This window comes from Heloderma suspectum, chromosome 2, assembly GCF_057233095.1.
Source record: "Heloderma suspectum isolate Gila_16-S chromosome 2, 16-S_ref, whole genome shotgun sequence".
Classification (NCBI taxonomy): Eukaryota; Metazoa; Chordata; class Lepidosauria; order Squamata; family Helodermatidae; genus Heloderma; species Heloderma suspectum.
This window is the reverse complement of record NC_139459.1, coordinates 335,675,951-335,690,527: the sequence shown is the minus strand read 5'-3', so window position 1 is coordinate 335,690,527 and position 14,577 is coordinate 335,675,951. Positions and strand designations below refer to the sequence as shown.

Sequence of the window (14,577 nt, the reverse complement as noted above, 5' to 3'; positions counted from 1 at the left end):
TTGTATACAAAGGAACACAGTGCATAGTTAAACTATGGAATTTGCTATCACAGGATGTAGTGATGGCCACCAATTTGGATGGCTTTAAAAGGGGGTTGGTCAAATTCCTGGAGCAAAAGGCTATCAATGGCTACTAGTCTTGATGGTTATGTGCTACCTCCAGTACCAGAGGCAGTAAGCTTATGTATACCAGTTACTGGGGCACATGGGTGGGAAGGTGCTGTTGTGCTCATGCCCTGCTTGTGGGTTCCTGGTCGACAGCTGATTGGCCACTGTGTGAACAGAATGCTGGACTAGATAGACCCTTGGTCTATTCCAGCATGGCTCTTCTTATATTCTTATTAGGGATGTATGAATCCCCTTACCTGGGCTCTGCAGGGGGGTCTGCAGGTGGGGGGGAGGCGATCCGTTCCTCCCCGCCATAATCCTCGCTGGCCAGCTCTGCTCTGCGGTGAGTCCGCAGAGCCGACGGCCGGCTCCGTTCCGCAAGCGATACAGCTGCCATTGCCGTGCTGTATCGCTGATGATGAGAAACAGGAAGTGATCCAGACACAAATGGCGTCTGCTATGCCATTTGCATCCCTGTTTCTTCTTGAGATAGGCTACGCTACTGCATTTACGTAGCTATTTACGTAGTCTATCACGTGAAAAAATGTCCCTGTTACGTAAATAGCTAAGTAAATACAGACGTGTAGCCTATCGCAAGAAGAAACAGGGACGCAAGTGGTATAGCAGATGACATTTGTGTCCAGATCACTTCCTGTTTCTCATCAGCAGCGATATGGATGGCAATGGTGGCTGCATCGCTTGCGGAATGGAGCCGCCGGCGAGGAGGATTCGGCTCTGCAATGAACCGGCAGGAGGCGGAGGAGAGTGGGAATGTTCCACCACGGACTCTGGAGGCCAGATTCCCTGAAATTCGGCCTCATTGGAGTCCATGGCGGAATTCTCCGCCATCCCTAATTCTTATGAAGGTGAGTAATGCTGACTTTTATTTAGGTTTCCCTCAGGCTCTGGGTTGTAATCTAGCATCATCTTAGGAAGCTCCTTCAATTTCAAGGATGGGCTGGCTCTTGGAAATATTTCACAAGTTTTTGATCCTATCTGGCTTATTTGCTGACCTGTACTAGATTTTGGTCTTTTCCACTCAGATTTCATTTTCCACCTTGGTCAGTGTTGGAATTTTCTTGTCTGGAACCTCTTTCTAAATGGATGGCATTAGTTCTTGGCATCTTAAGGCAGATAAAACTCCTCCCACAATCTTGACAGTTAGAGATGTGTGGCATATAATGTCACACCAATTACAATTATGGGGAAATCTAGATTTAAGAATTGGAAAGAAAATGTTTTTGTGGCAGACCTGGACAGATAAAATGATCTTTACGCTGGATCAATTATTGGGTGTTGATGATGAGTTTTTGCTATTTTCAACTTTATGAGATAAATTTGATTTGCCTGCTAGAGTGGAATGGCAGCATTAGGGGTGGACGAAAGTCACTTACCTGTCTTCCCGCCTCGCCCAGCCGAAATTCAGGCCGGGGCTTCCCGCCTCGCCCAGCCGAAATTCAGGCCGGGGAGGAGGCTTCCCGCCTCGCCCGGCCGCGAATGCGGAAGTTTTTTTTTAAAAAAAAACGCCCCCTGATAGGCTACGTGACGATTCACGTAGCCTATCATGGCTAGATCTGCAAAGTCAGCCGTGATAGGCTACGTCAATCGTCACGTAGCCTATCACGGGTGACTTTAAAAAAAAAAAAAAGCGCGTACGCTAATGGCGGCCCCCATAGGGAGCCGCCATTCGCGTTCCTTATTTAGTTGCTGTAGTCTACATAAATGTTTACGTAGACTACAGCGACCAAATAAGGAACGGGAATGGAGGCTCCCTATGGGGGCCGCCATTATCCGTACACATTTTTTTTTTTTTAAAGTCACCCGTGGTAGGCTACATGACGATTGACGTAGCCTATCACGGCTGACTTTGCAATTCTAGCCGTGATAGGCTACGTGAATCGTCACGTAGCCTATCAGGGGGCGTTTTTTTCTTTTTTCTTTCACTGCAATGGTGGCCGCGGCAGCCGGTCGAAAGACTGGCTGCCGCTCCCGCCCCGCTCGAACACCTGCCGAACCGCCGGCCGGACCCGCCGCCGGGAGGGACATTCAGCGAAGGTAAGTCCCATCCCGGGGGGGGGGGTGCGGGGGCGTGCGGAGGATTTCTCCCCGAAACTTGTTCGGGGGGCCGAACACGTTGGCGCTCGGCCCCCCGAAGTTTCGAGGAGAAATTCTCCGCCAACCCTAGGCAGCATTTGCAACTGAAACATTTGTTAATATCTAGATTCGGTCCTGCTGCTTTTACTGCTTTAGAGTCTCCTTCACTACTGGAAACACTCATTGAAGCTGACCAGATATATCAACCCACGATTCATGTTTACAAATATTATTATCAATGAATAAATATGGTACTTGTGGTCTACAGCAGGAATGGAACAGGGAATTGGAATGTCCTATTTTGTCTAATCAATGAACTGCCGTTTTGGTGTCTGTATCAGATATCTCTATGGATCTTTGGTTACAACGTTTGTTTCGGGTTTATTGGACGCCGCAACATCTCTTTAATAAAGGCTTGTCAAACTCAGCTAATCGTTGGAGGTGTAATGCAGTTACCACTTTTCTTATTCATATGTTTTGGAAATGCCTAATAGTTGCTTTCTTTTGGGAGGAAGTTATTATACGGATAAATTTTGTATTGGAAAGCTCTTTAATATTTACTGTTGTAAATGTTCTCTTAAATTACTTACTTGCTTTTTGGAATGTAACACATGGACAGAGTCAATGGATCCTTCGTGCCCTTTTGGTTGCTAAAAGCCTGATACTACAATACTGGAAAGATAAAACCTCATCACCTATAATGCAATGGATTGAAGACTTAACAACACTAGCAACATTTGAAAGAGTGGTATTTAGGTGTAACTTGCAAATGGACTTATATTTGGATATCTGGTCTGCTTTTACTGAAGTTTACGTGCAACCTATTCTTTCTCTCTTTTTTTTCTCCCTAGGAAATTGTAATATTTGAAACTGAGGATTTTAGAATATGTTATTTTTGTTTGTTTGTTTTGCTAAAACTCACAATAAGAAACTGATTTTAAAAAAAAGGTTTTGATCCTGAGAATATGACCCGCTTACCTGATCTCTGACAATTCTTTTGCTGCTCTGAAATACAGTCCTGGCTCATGTTTTACAAACCCATATGTCTTTGGTGATATTCAAATGGGGATTTCCAAAAATGGAACTCAAACTGAAGTTCGCTTTTATCCTCGAAGGGATTTTTGATGCAAAAAGTAATTTCACATAGCTCCCAAGGTTCTTCTAAATGCAACACTTCAGCTGGCAATTAAAAGCTTATCTTGTCTTTCTGTATATACTCTCTTTATGATAAGAAGCATTTTTATTAAGCTCTTAAAACATTTGACAGATTGACAAAGCCTGTTATAAAAGACCATTTTTTCCCAGTTTAGAGATGCACGTAATGACATTTGCATTCTCCTAGGTTCAAATGATTTATTCAGAATTGTTTAAATTTAGTTATACGCACGGAGAAGTTTAATTACCAGCTATCTACTTGGTTGCAATATTACCCAGAGGGCTACACTTCTTTCTTAATTAAAAAATATTTGAACTTAATAATAGAGAACTCTATTAAAACATGAATAAAACATTGCAAGCATGCAGGTCCTTAAAGTTTACTAAGTAGTTAGCAAATCAATTTCATTAAGAGTTGTTTGAGCATTTTTTCTGCCGGTCATGTACATGAGGGGATTAGCAGAGAGTTCTTTATTCCTGGTTCCCAATGCAGAAGTCCTTTGACACAAAACGGTATGTGATAGGCTATATCTGCACCACCCTTTCCTATTGCTCTAAGAGATGAGGGAATGGGAGGAACAGTTATGACAACCTTGTAAACTGCAATTTGTCTGGTCACGTGTTGTGAGTAAGAATGTCTTCCAGGTGAGCAAGGAGGAAAGCTTTTATAAATTAAAAGAGCTACTGCTCTCCCCACTCCCCCTTTAAGGGTGTCAATATGCCAAAAATCAATGTGAAAAACACCCTTACTGATAAGATCCCTCACAGCTAATTTAGCTTCTCTACAATCCTTAACAGAGCTAAATATTTCTCAGCCTCGACTTTGGCCTGGGGATGACTGGGGGAGCATCACAGAGGTCAAAGCTTTCATTATACCCCCTGGCAAGCTCAATAAATCTATGTTCTAGCTCTGTAACCTCTCCCAATCCCCAGGAAACAAAGCTTGCCTTATTCTTGTCACTTCTCACAAAATGGACTTCCAGCTCTCACTCTCCCCTGCTTCCTCCTGGAGCATCTCTTTCCCATGCTGTTTATATAGCAACCTTTGCAGTTTAGGTTCACTGCCCAACCCTGTCATTCCACCCAACCCTATTTCTGGAACACCGTAATTGTCTTCAGGTGGAGCAACATCAGGCGCAAGACCAGCAGACACCTGCAACATCTCTTACAATTACTAATGGCATAGTGACACTTGAGGACTAATAACATTTGAGGACTAATAAGTCTGGTGTCATGTTTCTACTAGGGATGTCAGAGAATTCCGCCATGGATCTCAGTGAGGCCGAATGCCAGTGCATTCGGCCCCCTGAAATCCGTGGTGGAACGAAGCCCCCCTGCCCCCCCATGAAAGGCACACGAAATGGGACACCTACCTGCTGCTGTTCGGCTGCATGCACGGTCGCCATTCGCTTCTTCACTATAGCCGTGATAGGCTACGTAAATACTTACGTAGCCTATCATGGCTAATGCAGGGACGCCATTTGCGTCCCTGTGGAAGCTGTGATAGGCTGCGTAAGTATTTACATAGCCTATCACAGCAAAAAAAGGGGAATGCAAATGGCGGCGGCTACGGCGGCCGCCATTTGCGTTCCCTTTTTTTTTGGGCTATGATAGCCTATGTAAATATTTACGTAGGCTATTACGGCAAAAGAGAAGGGCGCAAATGGCATAGTGGCTGCCATTTGCGCCCATCTCTTTTGCCGTAATAGGCTACGTAGATATTTACATAGCCTATCATAGCAAACCCCCCCCCCAGCCAATGCAAATGGTGGCGGCTACGGCGGCCGCCATTTACGTTCCCTTTTTTGGGGGGCTGTGATAGGCTATGTAAATATTTACGTAGCCTATCATGGCAAAATACAGGGACGCAAATGGCGGCAGCCGCCATTTGCGTCCCTGCAGGCTGCCCAGCGGCCGGATGTCCGGCTGCGGGCAGCCCTGGCCGGCTGCTCCGCAGAATTGCCATGGAGTGGAGCCGGCTGGAGAGAATTTCGGGGGGAGAGACAGAGCGCCTCCCCCCCACCGCGAATGTCACCCTTTGAAAAGGTAAGTGACTTTCGTACATCCCTAGTTTCTACAGGTGGATTTCAGGAGGTAGGACCCATTTACTGCGGCCTAGAGTAGGGACAAATGAGGACTCACCTCATCATTGGCTCCTGACATTTCTTAAATTCCATCCCTATCAAAAGGAGTTGCTTTCCCTTTAAAAATTACTAGAACATATATATGGAACATATGAAGCTGCTGCATACAGAGTCAGACCACTGACTCATCTAGCTCAGTATTGTTGACACTGACTGGCAGTGACTCTCCAGGGTCTAAGGAAAGATCCTTTTGCAACCCTACCTGGAGATGCCGGTGACTGAATATGGGAACCTCTGAATACAAAGCACATACTCTACCACTAAGCTATGGCACATACTCTACCACTAAGCTATGGCACATACTCTACCACTAAGCTATGGCCCATCCCTGGAAATGGCTGCTTCTAGTCTGCCTTAAATCCACTGTCATCTGCCAGGGTTTCCTCAAATGGGCATGCATTTCAATATGGCTTTCTCCTCTTCTCAAAGATAGTGTCCTGACCACTGGTAAATTGATTCCCTGAGGTGGAGGGAACAACCCCTGGATTCTGTCTCCTGTACCCTCTTGCGGAGGTATAAGTAACATAAGAATAAAAGAAGAGTCCTGCTGGATCAGACCAAAGGCCAATCTAGTCAATCATTCTGTTCCCACAGCGGCCAACTAGATGCCTATGGGAAACCCACAAGTAGCATGTAAATTCCACTCATGTTCCCCAGCAACTGGTATACAGAGATATACTGCCTCTGATACTGGAGGCAGCATATTGCCATCATCATTTTTCCACACATGTATAATTTTATATACCTGTATCATGTCTTCCCTTACTTTTTTCTAGGCTAAAATGCCCCAAACGTTGCACCCTTTCCTTATAGGGAAGTTGCTCCAGCTCCTTTCTGCATCTTTTCCAGCTCTACAGTATCCTTTTGAGGCACATTGCACCATAGCTTTGCATTATGCTATTAGCAATTTGCTTTTGATTCCTTTCCTAATGACCTAATAACATGGAAATTGCTTTATTTTCATGGCAGCTGCACACTGGGTTGACATTTTTATCAAGCTATCCACTGTCAGCTCATATCCTATCAGTGTCTATGTGCTGGGATTTTTTGCCCAATGTGTATCACTTTACACTGGCTTATATTGAACTGCATTTGCCATTTTGATATTGATTCTCCCAGGTTGGAGAGATCCTTTTGGAGCTCTTTGCAATCCCTTTTTATTTTAACCACCCTAAATAATTTGGTGTCATCAGCAAACATGCCCACCTCATTGCTCAGCCCAACTCCAGATCATTTTAGAGTAAGTTAAAAACAATGGTTCCAATATAAATTCTTGGGAGATTTCACTATTTACATTCCTCCGTTGTGAGTAATGTCAATTTATTCCTACTTTCTGCTTCCTATTCTTTAACCAGTTACCAGTCCATAAGAGGGCCTCTCCTCTTATCCCATGACAGCTAGGTTTGCTCATGAATCTTTGATGAGGAATTTTGCCAAAAGGGTTTTGAAAGTCCAAGTAAATTATGGAACTTGCCTTTTTTGTCTGTTCCTTCCCCTTCAGGTGTGCTCTACTTCTTTTCATTGTTCCCCTTGCTCTGGGCTGCAAGAGTTTATGCCGGGGTTGGGTGAGGTGTGCCTTGGGCCATTGCTGTCCTCCCACTGGCAACATCATGGCACTTCCACGCTGTCAGGTTCCTCTTCTGGCTGTGCTAATTGGACTGTGGAACCCCTGGCAGTGTGGCTCTTTACACTTTAGTTAAGAGAACCATGGTAGTACCATTAATCATATCTCTCTGCCATTCAGATGTCTGGCTCAACTATGACCAAGACTTATGGTACAGCCCATAACCACCCTGGAAAACCCCCCAACTCTTGTCATAAAAACATATTGCAGAGATGTGGCTTCTCTTACACAGGAGCTCCAGATGTACTGGCTCTCTGACATGTACAATGTGTGCTACGTATTTAATTGGCATTATCCTGACACCTTGGCTCAAGAATTAATTTTGGTTCCCGAAGAGGCAGCTCGGAAAGCAACAGGAATGTCATCAAGGCTCTGGAAGGCTGCAAAGCCATGGTGTGCATGTGCTTCCCCTACTGACTAAATTAAAGGGAGTTGCTCTCATATACTATGGAAACATGCAAATGCCTGCCTTATTGCAATGCCACAGCCCAGCCAACAAAACCACAAGAGTACCATTGAATGGGCAGTCCCAGTCCTGAATTGTTTTTTTCCTCCTAGACAGGTCAACAGCTTCTGATACCACCTCGATGAGATTAATGGTACTTTTTGTTTTTGAATATTGGTAGCTAATTATCTTCTACTGTACTGCTATGGCCCTGAATAACTAGCCAGATGTCAATCAAGGGACAAGGAATCTCACTGAAATTTCTTTTAATTCCCCAGAGCCAAACTATTGTTCTCACTGTTTTGACCCACCCTGGGACCAGCCTCTGAGCCACTGAGCCCTTGGTTCCCGCTGTTTTGAACCCTAAAACTGCCTTGGAGTTTCAGCAGCAGTTGTACATTCTTTCAGCTTGGGTATCCCTCACGCTTGTAGATCTCAGGTCTGAAAATAACCTGGGTTCCCGGTGTGTTCTACTGCCCCATATTTCCAGGGCCAGGGTCCCTGCTTCCCTATCCCATTTGCCTAAGATAGATCTGTTTGCTTTGTATACCCAGACAGAGAAGCTTTATCCCCTGGTAAAGTGCCTCTTGAGCCCAGAACTGGGTTCCATGCATAACACAGCATAACCTGCCAGCTCCATCCAACCATTCAGACACTTGCAGAGGACAGTGACCTATGTGTGAGATGTCAGTTCCGAATCCAAGGGTGGAATTGGTCCCTCAGGGAGCATAGACCACTGGGAAGTGGTTACCACAGGGTTTTATATTGAATGCAGCCATTTCCAGATTTCATTGGGAATTCTAAGGAGACATCAAGGTTCTCCATCCAAATTCTATTTATAACCAAATTGTGGTGGCTCCAAGGTCTCTAATGGTGGCTGGGCCTCTTGTTTGGTCTCCTGATGCTGCAAGTGCTGGATTGTCAAGATCATTCTTTTGTCTGTTTATCAATGATTTGGCATTTAGGAGCGATTAAGTGGCTCTAGGCTTATGTCTCATTTTTTAGTTTGGAAATAAGGCTGAGAAATCCAAAATTATTCTGTGCCCATAGCATTTTCCTATTTGCAACCAAGAAGTGAAGGCCTGTGCATTTCCTTCCTTCTGAAGTCAAGAAATTAAAACTGCTCCTGCTCTGTTTGTTCCTTTCCTCCTCAATCCATCCATTTCCACCCCGCAAAACCCACTATTGTCACCAGTGACTGAGCTTTCTTGGCTGCATAGCCTTCCAGTCCCCTTGCTCTACCATTTCCATAGCCATGTTACCACAGTTTTGGTTTCCAAAAACTAGGAATGTCAGAGAATTCCACCATGGACTCCAGTGAGGATGGATTATTAAGAATCTGCCCCCCCCGGAATCCGTGGCAGAACGGCCTCCCCCCCCGCCACCCCGCGGAATCCCCCCGGGATGTAGCATACCTGGCGGTGGATGCGGCGGCTCTGGCTGGTCTCCCGGCTGCTGCGGCCACAAATGGCGGCCGTTGTAGTGGCCGCCATTTGCATGGCTGCCTTTCTTCATGATAGGCTACGTAAATATTTACGTAGCCTATCACGGCAGACAGCAGGGGCACAAATGGCAGCTGCTACGCCATTCGCGCCCCCGCTGTTTGCCGTAATAGGCTACATAAGCATTTACGTAACCTATCACAGCTTGGCAGCCACGCAAATGGTGTAGCGGCCACCATTTGTGGCCGCAGCAGCCCAGCAGTGGCCGGAACTCCAGCTGCGGCTGGCCCCGGCTGGCGGCTCCGTGGAGTTGCCGTGGAGTGGAGCTGGCCGAGGAGGATTCCAGGGGGAGGGACGGCACGCCTCCCGCCCACTGCGGATGCCCCGGAACGGAGCCAGGTAAGTGTTTCGTACATCCCTACCAAAAACCACCTTTAGGTTTTTATTTGCCAAATTCTAATTTCCCTAATCTTCATCTTTATCTCTTAGTTAGACCTATTAGAACTAGTATATTGTTCTCTGTGTTAGGAGGTTGGTATACTAACCAAGCAGTTTTTCTCTTCTGTAACATGTGTGCATGTGTGTGTTGAGAACAAAATTTGTAAAAATAAGGTCTATGCTTTTGGACTTTAATGAGTGTTTGAGCTGATTTCTCAATTTTAGAAGTAGTTATTCTCCACTTTGGTTAAGAACACAAAGCAGCCTTTCCCAACCTGGTGCCTTCCAGATATTTTGGACTAAAACTCCCGGCATTCTTGACCATGCTGGCTGGGGCTGATGGGAACCGAAGGCCAATGTATTTAGAGGGGACTAGGTTGGGGAACACTGGCACAGTGCAGCAATCCGCTGTGTGCATACCATATTTCTGCTTAAAGGCTCTCTTAGACCTGTATTCATCATTACACATACAAGTTCAAATGTGCATGTGAGGATGCATGGCAACACTTTTCTGGCAACACATAATAAGTTCTATAAAACGTTTTAGCTTGCCAAGTACTTCAAAGTAATTTTCTCATTTCTCTTACAGGCACACAGTTTTATGCTTATAATTTAGAGATGGGAAACAAAGGCTGAGGGAGAATGACTTACATAAGGCCACCCAAACTGGTCTTGTATTCTGAATTTTGGATTTCATATACTCCCAGGACTACCTCCTGCTGTTCTCATTGCCTTTCCATTCATTGCCTGAGTTCTACTTCACATATCCAGCTTCAGCGTTCAGCTCCCCAGCAATCAACTCAAACTTTGTTCTTGATATTGTCTAGTCTGACCCCTTGGCCATCTGATGTGTGTGGACTGATTCTTTGGCTATAAGACCAGTTCATCTATGGACTTCAAACGTGTTGAATGCCTGATAAAGGCATGCCACTGGAGAGGAGGGTATATACAGATCTAGACCAGGCATAGGCAACCTTGTGCTCTCCAAATGTTTTGAACTACAACTCTCATAATCCTGACCATTGGCCATGCTGGCTAGGACAGACAGGAGTTGTAGTTGTCAACCTGTGATCAGGTTGCCTACCTGTGATCTAGAGGCAGGCAGAAGGTACCTGGGATGACCATAGAGTGAGAACTCTTATGCCTGAGCTTGTTTGCATCAAAAACATCCAGCCAAGTAGAAATGGATCTGGAAAGTCAGGAGACATTACAATAAACTGTATATTCCATACAGCAAGGCATTTGTCCAAAAAGTCTCATAAGAAACTGTCAGCTCAAAGCAGCTATCACCACAATAGACATCCCATTTTAAAACTCTATAAATGTCCTATTCATAGCAGACTATTTAACATATAACTTGAGGGGGCAAACCTTAACTGTTAAGAAAGGCACAAACCCATTTCATTTTATTTGCAGTGGACTCAATTGTTCTTGCATAACTAACTGTTGCTGTAACTAGAGTACATGCTGGCAGTAAAACCACATGAGGAAGAAGAATCAATTTGATGGACATGAGTACAATCCTCCCAAAGCCTGGGGATTTGGTATATGATACTACCTTACTGTTAGCCTTCAATCGTATCATTTATTATTTTTCTGGACAGCTGTAGCAACACTATGAAGTGCAAAGACTAATGATCTTATGAGCTCACCTGCAGCCAGATTGCTACTGAAAATGTGTCAATTTTCCTCACCAGGATTTCAGCCCTCTAAACTGAGTCTGCATTGGTAATTCACAGGCTTCAAAAGTTTGTCTGTAAAACTACAATAAACTTGCCATCTTTCTCCTTCAAAGTTTGAGATACCACAATTTGTAATGAAATTATTAATTCCTACCCCCCCACCCCCCAGGAAACCCAGTATGGAACCAACTGGAAAATTAAACAGAACAGTACAACTATCTGAAAAACAAGAGACACTGAAACAGACCAAAGGACTATCCATGACAGTGCAGTGCCCTCTGTACATGTTAAATATGAGCAGCTGTCAATCATAGACAAACTTGGGAAAGGGCTGCAAAATTTAATAGGAGGGGAGGGCGTTGGGTGCATTCACTCCAGTCTTTTCTCTTCCCTTTTCTTAGTGAGATAAAGAGAGAATACATTTAGAACTATGATGTAATCTGGCACTCATTTCATATAAAGGGCAACATGCTGCTGCTGATTGTATTGTCTGCCCATAAAAAAACCAAATCCATTTGGTAATGGTGTTCATTACTGAGCGCCACATGAGAAAAAAACATGCTATGAGTGAACAGCTGGGTGAATTTGAATATTTTCACTGCATGTTGAATCTTAAGCATGCAGTGGACAAGATAGTCACCAGGTCCTCCCCTCCAATTCACAGCCACAATCACCAAATGTACTACATAATAGCGCTTGCAGAGTAGATAGCCACAACTGGGTCAAGCAAGTAAGCCAAGTCACGAGCTACAGAAGATGACAAAAAATCCTCTCAGGGCCTGCCTAATCTATGAACTAGAGAGAAATTCCTTCCCAACCGAGAATGTGACATTCAGTCAGATGGTGAATGGATTTTTCTTCCTTCTCACAAAGTATCTCACAAGGAAACTATATTGTGGTATATATCCACCCACTTGACATCCCATTTGCATTCATCACAGTTCAAGGGTACGGAAAAGTTCCCCCAAATCTTGGGGCTGTTGATTTGATTTTGACCATAGTAGACACCAACTAAGACAGCAAAGCAAAACACTCTCAGATACCTTTCTCTCCATCTATAAATCTCTCCATCTTAAAACTAAACAACTGCAACTGTTCTAGGGAACTTTTTCCAAACATCCCCGCCCCCCCAGTCATTAGAAACTTTATCTTGATTTACAAGCTATATTTATGATTGGCCAATTGGTATTCATTAGTCCTTCTACCCACATTCTTCTTTCACTGTCATCTTGGAAATAACTGTCAAACTACAATTGGACAGATTGCACTTATTCAAAAGTTGTTGAGTTTTTTTTAACATTGATTATCCTAAATGTTCTAAACCTACATCAGCCCTTGACAAATCTTGACACATGGACTGACAAACCACAACAGATGAAAAACATGATAGTTTACTTCTTGAAAAAACAAAAATTTGTCTCTATATTCTCTGTCTTCAGTAACTTTGTTATAACTTTTTCAAATGTATCCCTACAAACTAAGGACAAGCTACTTGTATTTAATAATCCCCACCCAGATGTACAGTACCTCAGAGGCCACATGCAGCCTATGGACAATAATGCTGTTAATTTGCCATCAATTCATCTCACCTTTTTCTGACCTTGATTTGATTTATCTTTATATTATGGATTTATCTTGCACTTTTCTTGTGCTTCATATTATTGGTCTTTGCCCCATCCTGTGCCAATGCATTCAAAAATGTTACCCAGTTACTCAGCAAGAGATGCAAAATGTTTATACAGGGCTACAGAACCTGCAATGACCCCTTTATTCAAACAAGTTATATAGAAAACCTTAATATTTTCCCAACCTTCCAGAATACTTACAGGAATTTGGACTATCAGATTTGAATTCTCCTGTGGTATTTCTTTCAGGGATTTTCTACTTATGGAAGTTGATATACCAGATCTTTCTTTACATAGCTCAGGTATGCTTCCTGTTGGAGACAAGCAGGAAGCTGGTAACAAGCTTCTTTGAATGTTATCTGCCTTTCCCATCATCACAACCGAATCTTCTGCACTTGGTGATAATGCTTCCTCACAGGTATGTTTTGCATACCCTTTGTTTGCCCAGTTTTCAGGACTCCTGCATGTCATTTTGAGGGGAATCTGTTTGGAAATAACAGGTTCAGATGATCCTGATATAAAGCAGCTGGTGCAAAGATTCTGAGCCTCTTGCGTAAGTTCAGTGTAGCTATCATCCTAGGATAAGGGAAAAATAAAATAAAATGTTACCGTAAGCATCAATACACCCACCAGTACCATAGGTTCTTCAGCCTCCCTGGAATGACACATAAATCCTGTCTGTCTTGCATGATGGTGGGGAAGTTTTAAATTAATCTTTTTCAAGAAATTTTCTTAGCTACTTAAAAAAAACAAAGAGTCACAACTGACATATTGAAATTGTGAATGCCTAACATGAAATGAATGATGAAGAGAATGTATCTTTCTCATCCAACAGTGATTCAGGGTTAATGGAGCTCAAGCCTTATTTATAACAATGAGCAAATGTCACAGTTAAGACTTGTTTACATAATCATTTATTCTGGGATACGAAGAATTCACTTCAGTCTCAGAATTATTCTCATGATAAAAGATTTCCTCTGAGGGTGAAATATGTTGAATGTGAGGGAAAGTACCTCTTGTTAATTAAGGGGTACTAAGGAATAATAAGAGCAAAGCTCTCAGCAACTAAAACACCACAGCATTAAGATTTTCTATTTCTTAGGACATTGACGGTGTTTAGGCAATCATATCATAGCTTAATAAGCTAAGACATGAACAAGCTTTTTGTCTGTGCATGCAGCCCCTTCGCCCCTCCCTTCATCTGAGCCAGCAGACAAATTAGTGTCTTTAATTTTCTCCAAACCAGGAAACTATGGTTAAAAGCTTCAGAACAGGCCACATTACTAAATCTGCAGTGGTTTAATATTCTGGCTTGTTCCAAAGCTACTAACCATAGTTTCCATAGTTTGCATAAAGGGGAAACTATAGTTAATTAAAAAGTTCCTCATTTCTTTGCCAGCTTACTCCTGGGGCTGCATGCACAGACAAAAGGCTCATTCATATCTCAGCTAGGGATGTCAGAGAATTCCGCCACAGACTGAAATGAGATTGAATTCCCTTCAGTCCATGCCACGGAATCCTCTGCGGAATGGCACCATGAGGTCCTGTGGAGCCAGCAGTCATGCGGCTTTTTTTTTCGTCGTCCGCAAAGAGTTGCAAAATTTTCGGAAATAAAAACACAGTGTAGTATATTCTGATAATAAATACGCCAGTTTTTTTAAAAAATGAATTGTGCTCACCGCCTTGTTTGTGGGTGTTCTTTTCAAAAATCCTCTGTCTCCGTTTACTTTCAGCCAAAACACTTCCTCTTCCTAGGGGCTTCCCAAAAGAAGGCTGTCTTAGGTGTGCCTGAGCAATAAACTATTTGTTTAAAGCAACGT

General features: G+C 43.5%; 1 protein-coding gene across 8 annotated transcripts in view; it reads right to left on the bottom strand.

The window, feature by feature from the left end:
• CFAP20DC (CFAP20 domain containing) overlaps positions 1-14,577 on the bottom strand; it is a 271,330-nt gene that overhangs the window by 100,998 nt on the left and 155,755 nt on the right. For all 8 annotated transcript variants that reach the window (XM_084840501.1, XM_084840499.1, XM_084840500.1 and 5 more), the window contains one exon: positions 12,959-13,333. In XM_084840501.1, the coding sequence (XP_084696627.1) occupies positions 12,959-13,333 (375 nt within the window). The remainder of the gene's footprint in view (positions 1-12,958; positions 13,334-14,577) is intronic.